This window comes from Gymnoscopelus microlampas (assembly GCF_963454915.1).
Source record: "Gymnoscopelus microlampas genome assembly, chromosome: 9".
Taxonomy (NCBI): Eukaryota; Metazoa; Chordata; class Actinopteri; order Myctophiformes; family Myctophidae; genus Gymnoscopelus; species Gymnoscopelus microlampas.
Window position 1 is genome coordinate 11,407,564 of NC_139946.1, and position 16,991 is coordinate 11,424,554.

At 42.8% G+C, this 16,991-nt stretch overlaps 1 protein-coding gene across 1 annotated transcript in view; it reads right to left on the reverse strand.

Moving 5' to 3' along the window:
* polrmt (polymerase (RNA) mitochondrial (DNA directed)) overlaps positions 1 to 16,991 on the reverse strand; it is a 91,955-nt gene that overhangs the window by 41,874 nt on the left and 33,090 nt on the right. Inside the window, exons 12-13 of the mRNA XM_084066473.1 lie at positions 13,868 to 13,990; positions 992 to 1,171 (exon numbers count right to left, since the gene is read on the reverse strand). Coding sequence (XP_083922599.1) covers positions 992 to 1,171; positions 13,868 to 13,990 — 303 coding nt within the window. The remainder of the gene's footprint in view (positions 1 to 991; positions 1,172 to 13,867; positions 13,991 to 16,991) is intronic.

Sequence of the window (16,991 nt, forward strand, 5' to 3'; positions counted from 1 at the left end):
GAAATAATGTGAAGGCTTAGGGTAACCAGTTGTGAATATAATCATCATAATTTAGCGGTGGGGTATTATATAAACGTATGATGAATCTTGCTATGCTGAGCTAAATGGTCTATCAAGTGGAATATCATTACGGTGATACAATCTCTTCCTCAGCAGAAACGTTCTATCTTCGAGCTATCTCATTGGCCAACACTGTAACGAGTCACAATTAAAGGGATAGTTCACAGCCAAAATGACTTTTTTTCCTATCGATTAGTCACCCCATGGAGACTTGAATTCATGGACATTTTGCAGTTTTTGTCGCATTCCTAAGCCAATAATTTGATGACCAGCGGACCGGTAGGAGACACAAAGAGTCTCCATTGTGTCATACTTTGTCCGAACGTGCTGTGGATACTATGCGTTGTGAGCTTGTACGTAGGTCGGCTATTTCCGGCGCGTGCCGCCGGCGTGCAGTGGAGTATAAATTAGGCTTCTCCCACATTCCCAGTATAAGCAATTAGGACCTGAGGCCGATTCTACAAATGCCTTCAAAATCAGTAGTTCTCGCACATTATTTACTAATATTATTTGACATAATTTTCCTAAATTTGTTAAGTGGTTGTCCCTTACACTGAAAATATTCTTATTTTCAATATCCTAATGCTGTTTTATATTGTTCAACAAACCATATCACACTGAACTTCTCAGTTGGTGGTTTAAACACTGAACACATGTTCAGCGTCTGTGATGAATGCCTTTGCATTCATGCAGGGAGGTAAGTGGGCAATAGACCTCAGCATGAAGACCTCATATTTCATCTAGAGTCCGCCGGGAATTGCTGACTGTACACGCTATATCATGTGTCTCTGAAACAATGCAGGGAGAACCCTTTATAGAGGAGACCCTATTCAAAACCCCCATCATCCCAGGCTGATATACCGTGCTAAAAATAAAACACAGAGAGGGTCGTCGTTCCCTGAGCTCAAACCAACCCAGCTACTGTACCAACCTTGGGGAACTCATCTATCTCGTGCAGCCTCTTCTCGATCTGAAGTCTTCCCCCGTAGCGCGTGACCCCGTACACCACCGTCATCACCGTCTGTTTGACCACCTTCCTGTTGATGAAGCCCTCCAGGATCTGGGCGATCTTCACGCCCTGTTCTGCATCTCGCGCTCGGAACTCCTCCACCTTGACCACACACACACACGAACCATGCAGAGGCCCACATGTTGACCGACCAACACGAGCGCATACACGCACACACGCACACACACACACACACACAGTTGTAAAACTGCTTCATAGTTCAAAATGTCCCTTTTGGTGGTTATTTTGATGCACTTGCTCCTATAAGCCATTAAGGCCTGAGGCCGATTCTAGAAAATGTCTTCTAAATCCTAACTGTTTTTTGAAAAAAACGTATGTTACTATGTCAGTGATTCTCAATCTTTCTCATGTCAAGGACCTCCAAAATTATATGTATTTGGCCGCGGACCCCCATCTCAAAATATTTTGTTCCAGGGACCCCCCAGAAGCAAAGATTTGAGTTACAAATGTTTGGTTTAAAAAAGATTTGCACACATTTTCACGATTTCTCAAAAAAAGCAGATCTACAAGCTCATAGCGCGGCACTCGGTGCCGCGCTATGAGCTTGTAGATCTGCTATTTTTTAATAGCCAATGTGTAAAATAATGCTTTTTAGCTCAAATAAAAAAATGACACAGATCCAGGTCCACGTTCCTGGTCTTAATGGGATAAAATATGCAGTGATCAATACTCATCCCTTATATAATCCTTTCTTATTAGCACAGCAGACTTAAGTGGCTGTTGTTGCTCATCGGTTTGTCCCCCAGAGTAAATTGTGTATTGTGCGGGCCTGATATCATCTATTAGCGAACAACAGCTCCAACCCCCTGAGGTACAAGTACAGGACAGTGAGATAGGTGCCTGTGGCAAACACCACTTTATTTCAGACAAACCCCCAGGACACCGAGAATTTCACTGCAGTCCACTGTGAAGCTACAATCACAGCCCCCAGCTTAATAAAGCGCTGTGGTCGAATAATCGCTATTAATAGTTAGCCTGGGATCCAGCCTGATTCGCTACGTTCGGCGGACTTTTTTCTCTCTCTCCGCTTATCAGTCTGGAATGCACCCCATTGACTCGTTTTGCAGAGATAGGAGGCATTCCAGACTGAGAAGCGAAGAGAGAAAAAAAAGTCCGCCGAACGTAGCGAAGCAGGCTGGATACCAGGCTAATTAATAGTATCTAATTTTGCCTTTAGATATGCCAGATTAAAGTAGACATTTTTATGCTGTTTTTCAAAAATATATTGTATATATTAAGGTCCTTGCAATGTGTTATAAACGTATTTAGCTTAAAAAAAACCCACAGATAATGATGAAAAATGTGTAATGATAATGCCGAGGCCGCCAGGTGTGAACATAGAAAGCAAATTAATATTGCTTTTAGTTCATAACCAAATGGACCCGGGACTCATCATAAAAGACCCCCCCCCCTCCTTTCAGAGGAAACACAAACTCCAACAAGCTCACTAATAGAGAACTGCATCTTCAGATAAGACCTTTATTACCCATTGGAATGTCTTCAGAAGACACACACACAGGCTCTTTGGTTTCCTCTCTACCTCTCTCTCTGTCCGGCATCTTTTAAGAGATAAGGATGGAATTTTTACGACATGCAACGAATGTCTTGCCAAGCGCTCACTGTGTCACCCACACAGACTAACTGAACAACACAATGAGCAACAAGAACTTTGAATAAATTGGCTTATGTATTATGTTCTGTGACTTCAAAATATATATTTATTGTCCTGTATTATGACCACAACACTAATATGAACTTTGGTGATGTAAAATGTAAATGCTTCCATGCTAATTACACTTTGATGCTTACCTGCTTTCTATTTGACATAATGCCTTCATGTTTAATATCTAGAGAATTCTAATTTCATTGTGATTCCCAATATCCAGTCAAATGTGTTAATAGGAAGTCCCTAAGATAGTTAGCAGAGAAGTTTTAGTTTTTCATATTGTAAGGTAGGAGGTTGCCACCCCAGCTGCCTCCAACACACCCCCCAATGGGCCAAGAAGGAGACCCCTCCTTTTGCCTATAAGAAGAACTGCTCAGCCAGTTCTCTCTCTCTCTTGACCGCTTCTCGACAACCAGGGTTGACCAAGTCCCCTCTTTTCCACTGCGCTTTTGATGACACTGAGGGTTGACGGAGTCCCCTCTTCCACTGCTATCTCCGGGGTGAACATTCCCCCGTGCCTCTCTCCCAACGACCACAGCAACAGGAAGGTTGACCAGAAGTCCCTTCTCCCTCTCTACAACTGGCCCTGTCTCCTGCACGGACGCTAGCTATCCATGCTAGCCAACGCCTCAGGTTCTCCCAACGAGAAGAACCACCGGCCTACGCCGAGCTCTCCAGCAAAAGCCAGATGCCCTGCTGACCCGGAACAACTGCCCTGCTCCCTCTACTCTACACGTGGGCCCTTGGCCACACATCCTGTCTCTTCAAATCCGAGTTTGAATGGAGACTGAGGACTGCTGAACCGCTACCCGATGCCCACGACCAACTGCTCCCCCTCTACTCGTGGGCCAAAAGCCACACATACTGTCTCCTCAATCCAAGTTGAGTGGAGACTGAGAAGGACCTCGTGAGGCAGTGAAGTAGCCGGACGCTAGCCAAACCTGCTAGCCAACGCCTCATGGTCTCTTCCCCAGAGACAATGGAATCATCTTCTCTCCTATCCCAATGGACCAGGCGAGCATAATGCATTCACATGTGGTGTGGCAACCTGAGTGTAGTGTGAGGGTAGATTAGCTATTTTTAATCATTGATCTTTCTCTTTTCTTTTATGACTTTAATCCCTCTTTCTCCTTTAGTAGTTTAAAATGTGGCCATTTCCTGATTTGACCTGATTGAATTGTAGATCTGTGATTTTGTATTTTGTTGAGATTTTAACCAGTTTCATCATCTTTTGAGTTATTGATCTATTGTTCTTTTCCCCATTTCATTGGTTGTTTTAATATGTACATAGGATTTATCTTAATAAACACTTTATTTTGGTATAAACGGAAGTCCTTTTCCAATCGATTTCAACGCATATATTTCCAATCATTTTCTAACCAGAACCCATGCATCATTACTGTGTCCAAGATTCTTGCGTAGCCCTTTTCATGGTTGTGTGGAGGTGCGAATTAATCCCTTAATTTGCGCGATTCCTTAATTTTTGGTGAAAATCAATATTTTGATTTTTCAGAAAATATTTTTAATATTTTCATAATTATCGTTAATATTTCCCATAGTTATTACGCCATGTCCGCTACATAAAGTGGTGCCCCGTGTGAGGCACAGTCCCTGATGTCTGGTTAGAGAATAATTGGAAATATTGGAAATCTTGGAAAAATTGCCAGAGAAAATCTTTTGTTAAAATAGGTCTCCCCCCCCAAACATCTAATTCCCTGTGGTGGTAAGAGAACAAAGGCACTTTAACCGTGCCCCTTCTCTCCAACCCCCACAGATATTTAGAGAACGCATGCTGGCGTCATCTGGTGGCCAACTCGTAGAATACACAAAGCTTGTGAGTTAGGGTTCGTTGTCAAAGTTTTACCCACTTTTTGCTGCTAGTGATGAGAGCCTAGTGATAGCAACAGTGTGACACCTCACTTCATGATAATATAATGTATTGTCATATCATATAGTGTAATACTATATTTTTGACTCTAGCTACGCTGAGTCATCAAGCCTGTTGGAATAGCGATCTGACAAAGTGCTAAATTTAAGTCCATGGAGTCTCCCTCCGTGTGTATACACTAGTGGCGTGAACAAATCCGTTACTAGAATAGTAATAGTAAAATATCCTACATTTGATACATTGATTAATATATCTGCATTGAATTTAGGTTGATATTGTAATTACTGGATGACCCTCTCCATGTCGAGGAAGTTTGAAATACAGCATTCTTCACTTCCTGTAGAGTAAAAACAAAAAAATAAGGTCATCACTAATCCTTAGTGTAACCAATAACTACCAATAATTAAACTGCAACAAGTTGGTAGGTAAAAGTGAAACTGTGACACATTTATTTTTGTAACCGGATACAAGCAGACTTGTGCTCCAGTTGTAATTTAGTGACACATAGCAGTAAGCTAAACTAAATTAATAGTTTAAAGCACCTCTCCACCTAGGGTGTAGAGAAAGTGCTGTGGTGTGTGTGGGACAACTAGAAGAAGACATTTTTAGTGCCATAAATGGCCTCCATTTGTCTCTAGCCTCCAACACACACGCACACACACACACACACACATACCTCGCACCCACCCTTTTGAACACCCCTTAAACGGGCACAGAGGGAGGGGGGGCGAGGAAGCCTGGTCCTTGTCCTGCATGTCATAAAACCACAGGCAGAGACAACAGGCCAGTGAGCCACTTGGGTTTTGTTCATTCTAGTGACGGTCTTGTAGTAACTAATAGTCCATTACTTTAGCAGTGTAAACACTTTTATAGTAAATGGCCGAGGTTATTTAAAGATTAATACACTTTGAGTTTGGGTATAGTTTCTCGTTCTAACTCTATTCTAAGACTAACCTGCAGTATATGTTGTAACAGCATGAGTGATCCTATCCTTGTCTTTTACTTCCCATAAGTGAGACTTCCCTGTCGAGTCTAACTGATTTAGTCATAGAAAGAGCGAGTAACGCAACAAGATGTCTGAGCCCTCCACTCCCCTCAGCTACTCCGATATAGTCGGTCAGTTAATAACATTGTTAACAGTGATATTGGGGTTAGTTTTAATATACGTAGATCCTTTAAAAGGGCTCCGTCACGTGTTACACTCAGTTGTATACACAATAAAACACGCCATGGAGTTTTTAACAGACAGCTTTGACCCTAAACTGCAAGACACTGCTCAATTTGACATTGATAGAGATATGAGTCAAACTGTAGCATGTCACCTGGTTGCACCTTTTAAAACAGCTAAAGGTCAAACCAACATAGAACAGACTGGGTGTGCTCTACCAACTAACAAAACGCTGAGAGTCGATTTGGGCCAGCAAAATACTCAGTTAGAAGTGGCACAACACCAAATAAAACAGCAAACTGCCATGTTAGATGCAGCTGTAAAGGCCTCTCAACAGCAGACAGCTATACTGAATGCGGCAACAGGGCACATCACCATGCTCCAGAACTTTAACATAGGACTGGAGCAAGCGAAAACGCAACAAAATGGTGAGATAACCTTAGCCAAACAGCAAATTGGTCAACTGCAACACACTGTCATTGAACTAAAATTGCTCATTGCAGAAAACTTCACGCAAAACAGTGTCAAGTTACAAATAGCACAAGACAGTGTCACTCAATTGCGGGATAGAACTGAAATCCTAGAGAAAGGTAACTGGATCAGTGAGAATGACTTTGTTAAAAGGTTCCATGACCTCCAAGGCCAATCACAGGCACTCTCTGGTCAGCCTCACTATGATCAGTACCCTGTAACACAGAAGCAGCCTCTGGTAGACAGACCACCCACTCAAGCTGAACACTATGTCCAAGGACATGCCTCAGTTGGCTTGCCCGCCATGTTACCGTCTTTTCAATCTTTTCAGAACATACCTCCGGCGGCCGGGCAACCTGCCCTCGAGCCATATGCCTGTGGTTATGCCGCATTGAATGCACCAGTACCCCTACCTCAAACCACGGGGGGGTGCCAGCCGGCGCATCCGCTGAGTAATATCGACTTAGCCAAAGTTGCGAAATTCATCCAACCTTTCGACCCAAAGCCTGGTGAATCTAAAAACACCCACATTTACTTGGAGGATATAGAATATAACTTAGCAGAATGTGGTGTAAGTGACACAGATACTAAGGTTAAATTGATTTATCGAACCGCAAACCGCGAGGTAACTGGTTTTATCAGGCGACAGACAGACGAGGTCCGAGCAAATTGGCCCGTTCTGTGTCAAGCGATAATTGATGAATTTGCTGATCACCGAGCCTTAGGAGGTTTGTTGTCTGCCGTGTCCGTCTGTCAACACGAAGGTGAAGAAGTTAATCGATTTTATAACCGTCTGAGGATTGCATTTTTTGGTAACAAAAATGTTCCGAATATGGAGGAAGATGAACATTTCAAGGATTTGTTCTTGAATAATTTACACCCTTCCGTTAAAAAGCACATCCCTATTGGAATCAATTCTAAAAAGCCTGCCGCTGAGTTACGTAATCTGGCACGGGCAGCTTTTGATAGAGCATGCAATGAACCTCACAGTGCATCCTGTAAAATTGTTGACCCCCAAATCGATCGATGGCAGCCCAGGAGACAGGACGACTACGGTCTATACAAGGGGGACGACCACCAAACTCCCTCCTGGAGATGTGCTCGGTCCTCCTCAAACGACCGCGGTCGCCCTCCCTCACGGGATAACTCTGGCACAAAACATGAGAACCCTGAGTGTGTGAAACAGCTCCCCGCTGAGATCCCCAAAGAATCACGACGGCAAAGAAAGGCACGCGAACACGCGGCCACACAAAATTCAAGCCGAGTCCGTGACAATTGGAGGAGGCCTAATCGTGTTTAGCTCACCTTGATGAAAACAAAACACTGTGACTACTTCCAATGTATGTTTCAGATGACGCCACTTCACAAACTGTTGTTTTCAAAATTTAAAACTTTTTTAGAACGACACAATAAGTGTGGACTGTTGTAAAAGGCTCTCGGCTAATGGAAGGGTTTTTGTTTTTAATTGCCTGCTCTCCAAGAAAATTTTGCAGACTGATACACGCTTATTCTGTGGTTTCATAATTGATTGAAATTAGTTGTAATCCCTATACACCCAAGGTCGTAACACGCACCATTGACGCCAAAACAGTGTTCCCCACCTTCCCTCACAGCGTGAAGGTGGCATTGCTTTTCCAGCCACTTTCTGGCTATCTGTCCCAAAACGCAGCTGTAAGATGTACATTTTGTCTATATTGTTTGCCCCTGGCTGCAGTGCTTTGTCAATGCTGCTAAGCTGACCAGGGTGTTAGTTAAAACACATGCTTCTACGTGTTCCTGACTGACAGGGCGAAGGCCACAGTGTGTTTAATCTGAGTGTCTCCCGAACGGAGGGATTGAAACCGAATCTAACAGACAATCTAGTTTTAAATGGTACCTCTGCTGCTACTATAATTTTGATACTGGACTGTGATGAAGTGGGAACAGTTTTGAACATTACCTATCATTATTATTATAATCCATTGAATAAAAACATTCAATCAGGTAATGCCATGGACTCTGACTATAAATTGAATTTAAGACATTTTGAATGTCAAATAGCACTATTTCCGCATGTTGTATAATCCAACCAAATTTATCATTGACCAAAGTTAATACAAATTTATGTGTACAAAAATCAATTTTAAGCAGGATGGAAGTATATTCTCCTGTTTATTTGTTGTAACCCTAAATAAACAACATCCTTATTATATACTACATATTATACTTTACCAAATATTTATGGTTGGGCTTCCAATTTGAGAATACAATTATGTCAGTCCTAAACAAATTGTCAAAGAATGATCCGTCCAGGATTAATATACTTGCATTCAATTTGTTAGACTTTACATAATGTGATTACAACATTATAGTCAACTATGGTATCTTGGCTTGAGCCAGAATGAATCCTCTATTGTTAGTCAAGTTGAACAATTTATGGAATCCAATTCATACCTTCCCATATGCATCTGTTAATGCAACTGTTCAGTATCAATATTATTCAGATTAGGCGCTGTACGATGATACTGACGACCTATGCTAAGGCTAACAGGTTTAATCAAAGCGTTACTATGTCCAATTAAGATTGAACCCACGCATTAGTGCTATTTTTATAATTATTATTATTATTATTTTTTATTTTTTTTGTCTCCCTCTTTGTAGCTCCTGTCAATAAAGCTCTTCTCCTTATGGGTCAAAAGCTTAATGAATGGTTGAAGCTCAGAATAGATTAAGCACATTTGACATTTTGCACGTGGCGTCTTAATCCCGTGCCATTTGCTATTAGTAACTTACAATGTGGGCCCTCAAGGGACCCACCACGTCTACGCAGACACCCTGACCACTGGTACTCTGTTTCCCGCCCATGTCTACCTAGTGGCTCGCTATGCTAAGCCACTGCACAGACCCCAACCCTTAGGTGGTACAAAACTTGGCAATTTCAGGTGTGACATTATAATGCGGCGCTGATCAATCACTACGTCAGGCCTCCGTGACTCATCAACTCCTCATCAAGGGGGTCAGTCATAAACAATGATATCACCCTAAGATTGCCAACTGTTGATCAAGTCTGTTAGACACAATTCAGGGACAGCAGTGCTGAATGCTGTCACAAGGTGATCATTTCTGCCTATCTAATGATATCTTGAGAGACCCCCAGGGTGACCCCAAGACCATGTGTAAATTCTTTTCTAACTAAACCTATTTGACAATGGACCAAGGCTCAACAGCCATGACAGCATGGGGCCCAAATAGACATATTGACTTTAGGTAACTAATTAGAGGTCGCCATGTTTGTAGTTCTTTACTGTAGTATGGTTGCAGTTAACACACTGAAACAAAAACTCTGATCTCTCCCTAAACAAGTGACAATGTGCTATATAAGTCACAGCTACTTAGTGCCCGTGCCCAGCTAGGCCATTGGTTAAGACAAACCTGACAAAGGTTGCTGAAACCATAACTTGAGACACCAGTGTCTAAATTAAACCATCGCCACATCACTATTAGTGCTACTCCGGCAGAAATAGCTGAAGGCATGTGTTGATTATATATATCTGTTGTTTTCAAAAACTTTTTGTCAAAATTTTTACTTTTTGCGCAGAGGTGTCTCAAACTTTTTGTCAAATTTTAAACTTTTTGTGCATTTGTGTCTCCTTGTGCAAACCCAAAGGTGACCTGCCCTGTGTTTAAAAGGAAACATTTGCGTTAACAGGTTGCAATGTTTATAGACATGCAGCAAAACTGCATTGGCGTACAAACTAATGTATAATGCACCCCATCAAACTAGTAAAATAGTAAAGAGTCAACAGTCAAATGTGTTCATAAAGGGTAGATCAGGTTACTCAAAATAACATGGGCCTCTATCCAAGGCGCTTAACAAGTTCATTTTGTGTCTCACCTAACTAACCTCCTCAGTCATTCTATGATAATGAACACTGTCTGGTTTGTGTGCTTGAATAGTTTACTAACCCTAGGTGGATTAAAAGCATGCTATTAACAAGGTACACTGTAACTCCACCCACGTTTAGTGAGATTTCCTCTCTTTGCCCTACCAAAAGTGTATTACACTGATAGTGATGTATGATGGTTGCTACAAGAACCCAGTTAACAGGAACTGGACTAACTAAGACTTGTAGTGTTGTTCAGTCAATTCAGCTATATAGAAATTGTTGTCTCTGCACACAGGATATGACTAAGGGGAGGAGCAAGACCCTTGTTACATAGGTTCTCAAATCTACAGCAACTTCTTAACCTTAGTTAAAAACCATACAAACTTGAACCTGTACCTCTTACAAAGAATTGGTTGTCTTAAACAGGAAGTAAGTACTTATTATCCAGGCTAGGACTAATCCATTTCCTTATCATCCAAGTAAATCAGGATTTACCCTAGTGGACAACCAACCAAACTCTTTCAGAGAATTAGCACTCAGGTTGGACTTCCGATCTGCTCTTGTGTAACCAAGCCAAAAAGGTCACCCCGTGTATATATATATATTCCAGCAAGCCGTGGTAGAAAAGAAAAACGGATGGAATATTTTGTATTATGAAGCGACACCTTTCATGTCAGCAAATTGAGCTCACTGCTCAAATTGAATTCTGGTACACAAAAGCAGAGATTAGTAAGAGTGCTCATGCAACTACGAGCTCTCACATCTAAAAGTCACAAAAAGTGCTACCACATTACTCCTCAAAATTATACCCCAATATGTACGTATTAGGAGTTTTCTTTTCTTTTTGTTCTCTGATTTATAATGTTTTCTTAGGTGTTTTTGTGATTATCCGAAAGCCCTCTCAGAAAATAGTTAACAGACAGTAGTGACTGCCAATGCCTAAAAGGTAAATTTCTTTCAAGCAATCAGATCCAGTGTCACTAGATCAGCTTAATGAAAGAGTTGCCATTGACATGTGAATGCATATGCTATGCGTTCTGCTCCTGTTGTCCTCTCACATTTTCTTTTGTGTTATCAAAGGTCGTGACGTCAACGTTTCGTTTCGTCTGATATTGATAACAAGGGGAGGTCTGTAATGATAATGCCGAGGCCGCCAGGTGTGAACATAGAAAGCAAATTAATATTGTTTTTAGTTCATAACCAAATGGACCCGGGACTCATCATAAAAGACCCCCCCCCCTCCTTTCAGAGGAAACACAAACTCCAACAAGCTCACTAATAGAGAACTGCATCTTCAGATAAGACCTTTATTACCCATTGGAATGTCTTCAGAAGACACACACACAGGCTCTTTGGTTTCCTCTCTACCTCTCTCTCTGTCCGGCATCTTTTAAGAGATAAGGATGGAATTTTTACGACATGCAACGAATGTCTTGCCAAGCGCTCACTGTGTCACCCACACAGACTAACTGAACAACACAATGAGCAACAAGAACTTTGAATAAATTGGCTTATGTATTATGTTCTGTGACTTCAAAATATATATTTATTGTCCTGTATTATGACCACAACACTAATATGAACTTTGGTGATGTAAAATGTAAATGCTTCCATGCTAATTACACTTTGATGCTTACCTGCTTTCTATTTGACATAATGCCTTCATGTTTAATATCTAGAGAATTCTAATTTCATTGTGATTCCCAATATCCAGTCAAATGTGTTAATAGGAAGTCCCTAAGATAGTTAGCAGAGAAGTTTTAGTTTTTCATATTGTAAGGTAGGAGGTTGCCACCCCAGCTGCCTCCAACACACCCCCCAATGGGCCAAGAAGGAGACCCCTCCTTTTGCCTATAAGAAGAACTGCTCAGCCAGTTCTCTCTCTCTCTTGACCGCTTCTCGACAACCAGGGTTGACCAAGTCCCCTCTTTTCCACTGCGCTTTTGATGACACTGAGGGTTGACGGAGTCCCCTCTTCCACTGCTATCTCCAGGGTGAACATTCCCCCGTGCCTCTCTCCCAACGACCACAGCAACAGGAAGGTTGACCAGAAGTCCCTTCTCCCTCTCTACAACTGGCCCTGTCTCCTGCACGGACGCTAGCTATCCATGCTAGCCAACGCCTCAGGTTCTCCCAACGAGAAGAACCACCGGCCTACGCCGAGCTCTCCAGCAAAAGCCAGATGCCCTGCTGACCCGGAACAACTGCCCTGCTCCCTCTACTCTACACGTGGGCCCTTGGCCACACATCCTGTCTCTTCAAATCCGAGTTTGAATGGAGACTGAGGACTGCTGAACCGCTACCCGATGCCCACGACCAACTGCTCCCCCTCTACTCGTGGGCCAAAAGCCACACATACTGTCTCCTCAATCCAAGTTGAGTGGAGACTGAGAAGGACCTCGTGAGGCAGTGAAGTAGCCGGACGCTAGCCAAACCTGCTAGCCAACGCCTCATGGTCTCTTCCCCAGAGACAATGGAATCATCTTCTCTCCTATCCCAATGGACCAGGCGAGCATAATGCATTCACATGTGGTGTGGCAACCTGAGTGTAGTGTGAGGGTAGATTAGCTATTTTTAATCATTGATCTTTCTCTTTTCTTTTATGACTTTAATCCCTCTTTCTCCTTTAGTAGTTTAAAATGTGGCCATTTCCTGATTTGACCTGATTGAATTGTAGATCTGTGATTTTGTATTTTGTTGAGATTTTAACCAGTTTCATCATCTTTTGAGTTATTGATCTATTGTTCTTTTCCCCATTTCATTGGTTGTTTTAATATGTACATAGGATTTATCTTAATAAACACTTTATTTTGGTATAAACGGAAGTCCTTTTCCAATCGATTTCAACGCATATATTTCCAATCATTTTCTAACCAGAACCCATGCATCATTACTGTGTCCAAGATTCTTGCGTAGCCCTTTTCATGGTTGTGTGGAGGTGCGAATTAATCCCTTAATTTGCGCGATTCCTTAATTTTTGGTGAAAATCAATATTTTGATTTTTCAGAAAATATTTTTAATATTTTCATAATTATCGTTAATATTTCCCATAGTTATTACGCCATGTCCGCTACAAATGTTTCAGCTGCAAAGATAAATGACCTTTTGTGGCTGCTGTGGGAGCTGTTGAGATCATTTTCAATGAAGGCCCTTTTTTTTAAGCTTACCCAAACAAAGTAAAGCTTTTCCCTGTGCCTGACTGTGGTAAAACTTCACTGTGCCTTCATTGAGATATATATATATACTGTATATTATATATATTATCTCTCTCTCTCCCTGCCGGACGGCAGGCAATCGGGCGGACCACGCTACTATGACTCAGACATAACCATAAACAAATCCGATATGCCCATGTATAGGCATGACATGTCACTAATGACTACGCCCATATATACAGTAGCCATACAGTATATGGGCCTACAGTATATATGATGATATGGGACCTTTAAGTCTCCACCCTTTACCGCACACGGTTGCAAGGCAGGAAAACAATTCCAGATCCCGCCGTGGGGGATCAGAGGAGTTGTCTTGAATATATTAAAGAATGAGTCAATGCCACATGGCATGAAATATAAAACATCCACAGTTCAAATGTGCAGTAAAGCAGAAGTGCATGAGAAGTGGATGTAGGCCAGGGGGGGGGGGGCAAGCAAGACGATGCAATCCCACAATGTTTATGTGTGTGTGTGTGTGGGGGGGGGGGGGGGGGGGGACCGACCTGTTGTGCAACTCCACTGTACACGTCCTGGGGCAGGTCACATGGCACGAGGTTGACCGAGGTGGCACCAATGACATCTCTACCCAGTGCTGCGTAGTGCTGGAGACCGTTACATGAACCGTCCTGAAGGAGAGAGAGTGAATGATGAGATGGGGGGAGGGGGGGGGGGGGGGGTAAGAATGCAGGGTGATTAGAGAGAGACGAAGCATGTGAAAGATCAGGATAAGAGGGGAGAGGGAGAGAGCCAGTACATAGAGAGTTTGAGAGTTCAGGGTGAATGAATTTGATGAGGTAAAGAAAAATAATCCGGGACATACTGGAACGCTGCTGTCAGATATCATTTAGATTATGGATTAAGAGTTTATTGATCACTGAGGGGAAATACGTCCTTTGGATTAAAATAGCGCTAGTTCAATACTCCTATAGTGGTCTGGGGAAAACTGTGGTATGGCTTTTGATACAACGGTAGAGCTTGCCTGGCCATGGTCGTGTTATTAACAGATTGTGGCTTGGGTGGTGAGTGTACTTGATGATTTGCTGGGTCTTTGAATACACACTGTTTCTCGTATTATGTGCCATCTTCTATCTCGCTATCTGCCAGTCTTATCATCTAATAATTGTGGCAGATCTATTTAATTTGGCCACCGACTCTGTTTTCAGATGAGGAGCCAGAGAAAAAAAGCTAACCTTCTATCCTAGCTATCAGAGCCGTGTTGGATAACTTTGATTAATCATTGATGATCATTGATGCCCTCACAAAAAACAGGTGGCGAGGCAAGTTCACTACTTAAACATCTGCAAGACTTTATTTACTGTATTTACTGTGACTGACTCTCCATCTAAAATGTTGCGAACAAAGAAACTACAAATACGACACTGCATTTTCAATGGTGAAAGCTACTGTTAAAACCATTAAAGAGCTTAGAGAGGGAGTGTTTGCATCGTCAAGTTTTCCAGTATGTTAGTCAGCTCTGTGATAAGAATAGATTTGTGGGTCCCAGTGTGCAACGCAAAAGTATTCCCTCCAGACTGGGAGGAGGAGCTAAGTCAAGTGTTTGACACACCAGAGGATTATTACAGATGTGAGATTATGTACAGAACCCTGGATACTCTCATACAACAACAGCTCCAGGATCGCTTTTCTGAAAACAATTTGCACATTCTGCAGTGTCTTGCTGATGCTGTACCCTCAGATAGCTCGTCAGAGAACAAACAGTGTGACAGACGTATGTCAGAGTCAGACATACAATCTTGATGCTGATTCTCGTAAAGCTGAAATCTCAGCAATGACTTCCATGTTCAGAGAACAGACAGAACCCAAAGAATACGAGAACATGACACTGTTTTGAAAAGAATCATGAGAAGGGACTGCCCAATGCATTTGGCACATTAAAACAAGTCTACGCGCAGCATCTCACCATACTGGTCACAAGTGCTTCAGCAGTTTCTCTACTTTGAGACAACTGAAGAGTGATGACTGATGGCTGATGCGAGAGTGTCAAATTTAGGCATTTTGCAGATAGAGAAGGCACACAAAATAAACGTGTACAAAATATTTGTACACGTTTGGTGTAGGGGGGAAAAAGAGCAGACCAAGTACAGAGTGCGTCAAGTTTACTTAGTATGGACGGTTTATGTGGTTAAAAGTCTGAAAACACAAATTAACATGTATCCAACACTGATGACAGTGTCTGTCAAACAAATCTATGAAGCTATCTATGAAATCTATGAAAAGATTATATTCTATTCAATATATAATTTGGGGTCCCTGCTTTATCTCTCTCTCAGCCAAGGGGTCCTTGGCCCGAAAACCTTGAAGACCCCTGGGCTATGGCATTACTGAAAATATGTATTTTTTTCCTCAAAGGAAAATCTTGCCCCCCCTTGCTGGCAGAGAGGGGGGGGGGGGGGGGTTCGCCTATGCCCCCCACGACTCCTTGACTCCTCGCTGTTTTTGTTCGCTGTTGCCTGTCACCGACTGTCACAACGACGTGGGAGGACCTGCTCTGTCTGCGGGCCATGCAGCTGTCACGGCAGAGGCATTGTACTGTTTTACTGTTTTGATTCAGAATGGCAACGCTCTGACAGCAAATGTGCTGTTCCCTGCCATGCCTTGGCCGAACTCTTCTGCAATAATTGCAGTGCGTTTTTGTCATTTCTGAGCCACGGTTCGCTGCGTTTTGAACTGCCACCGTGTATGCTGTCTGCTGCTGTGCCATCAGTGATGATGTCGCTCGGCCCTCAATGTGCTCGACTAGGAGTATAAGGGGGTGCGGTTTTTACACATGCACATGCTGGTTTTCCTCCTAGAGCCACGGAGGCAGAGTATGTCTTCTAAGAATCTGAGTGGTTAGGAAAACAAAAACAAAGAGACCTGCTGAATCTCAGTTGCAATGGTGCGACTAATTAAAACGTTTAGTAACACTTGATACATATTTGGGCGCATGTGCGACCAAAATGTTCTCACTATAGAGCTCTGAGTGACTTCAAGGTCCTCAGAGCACACATCGATGAGGACAGCAAATAGGACACACACCGCGCATGTGGTGAAAAAGACTCGGCAGTGCCCTTACTGTCTCCTCCATCGCGTAAGAAATTCAGGGTGTGTCCTCACATCCCCTCAGGTTGTTCTACGGTGAAATAAAAAAAATGTATCGCGATGCAAACAGAGAGCGCAATCTAGTTAGACTCCCTTCCTTGTTGTGCAATAGGCTACATTCACCCTGCCCAACTAGCCTCGCGTAGCCAGACTACATCACTGCGTGGATATGAGTCTGGTGCTTCCATGAGGACGTTTTTTTTCCCAAGGGGCGGGATCAAAACAATGGCCCTCGACGCAATTGGTTAGACCTACAACCAACTACCAATTACAGTCTCCCATATTCGAATACTGGGCCCTGATTGGTCACCCACGTCTTCTGGAGCAGGAAATGGATTCTCTATGGAGCGGTGCCAGACCCATATCGCAGACTCAGAGTGCAATTTTTTTTTGCACTCGCAGATTCGTCTGGTCCCAGGCTACTGCCGAACGTCCTCTCAGACTATGAGATCTAAACAAAGGCGCTAGCGCTGCATGAAGAGGGAAGTGTGCATCGCATGTAGGCCTAAACATGTTTATTTGATT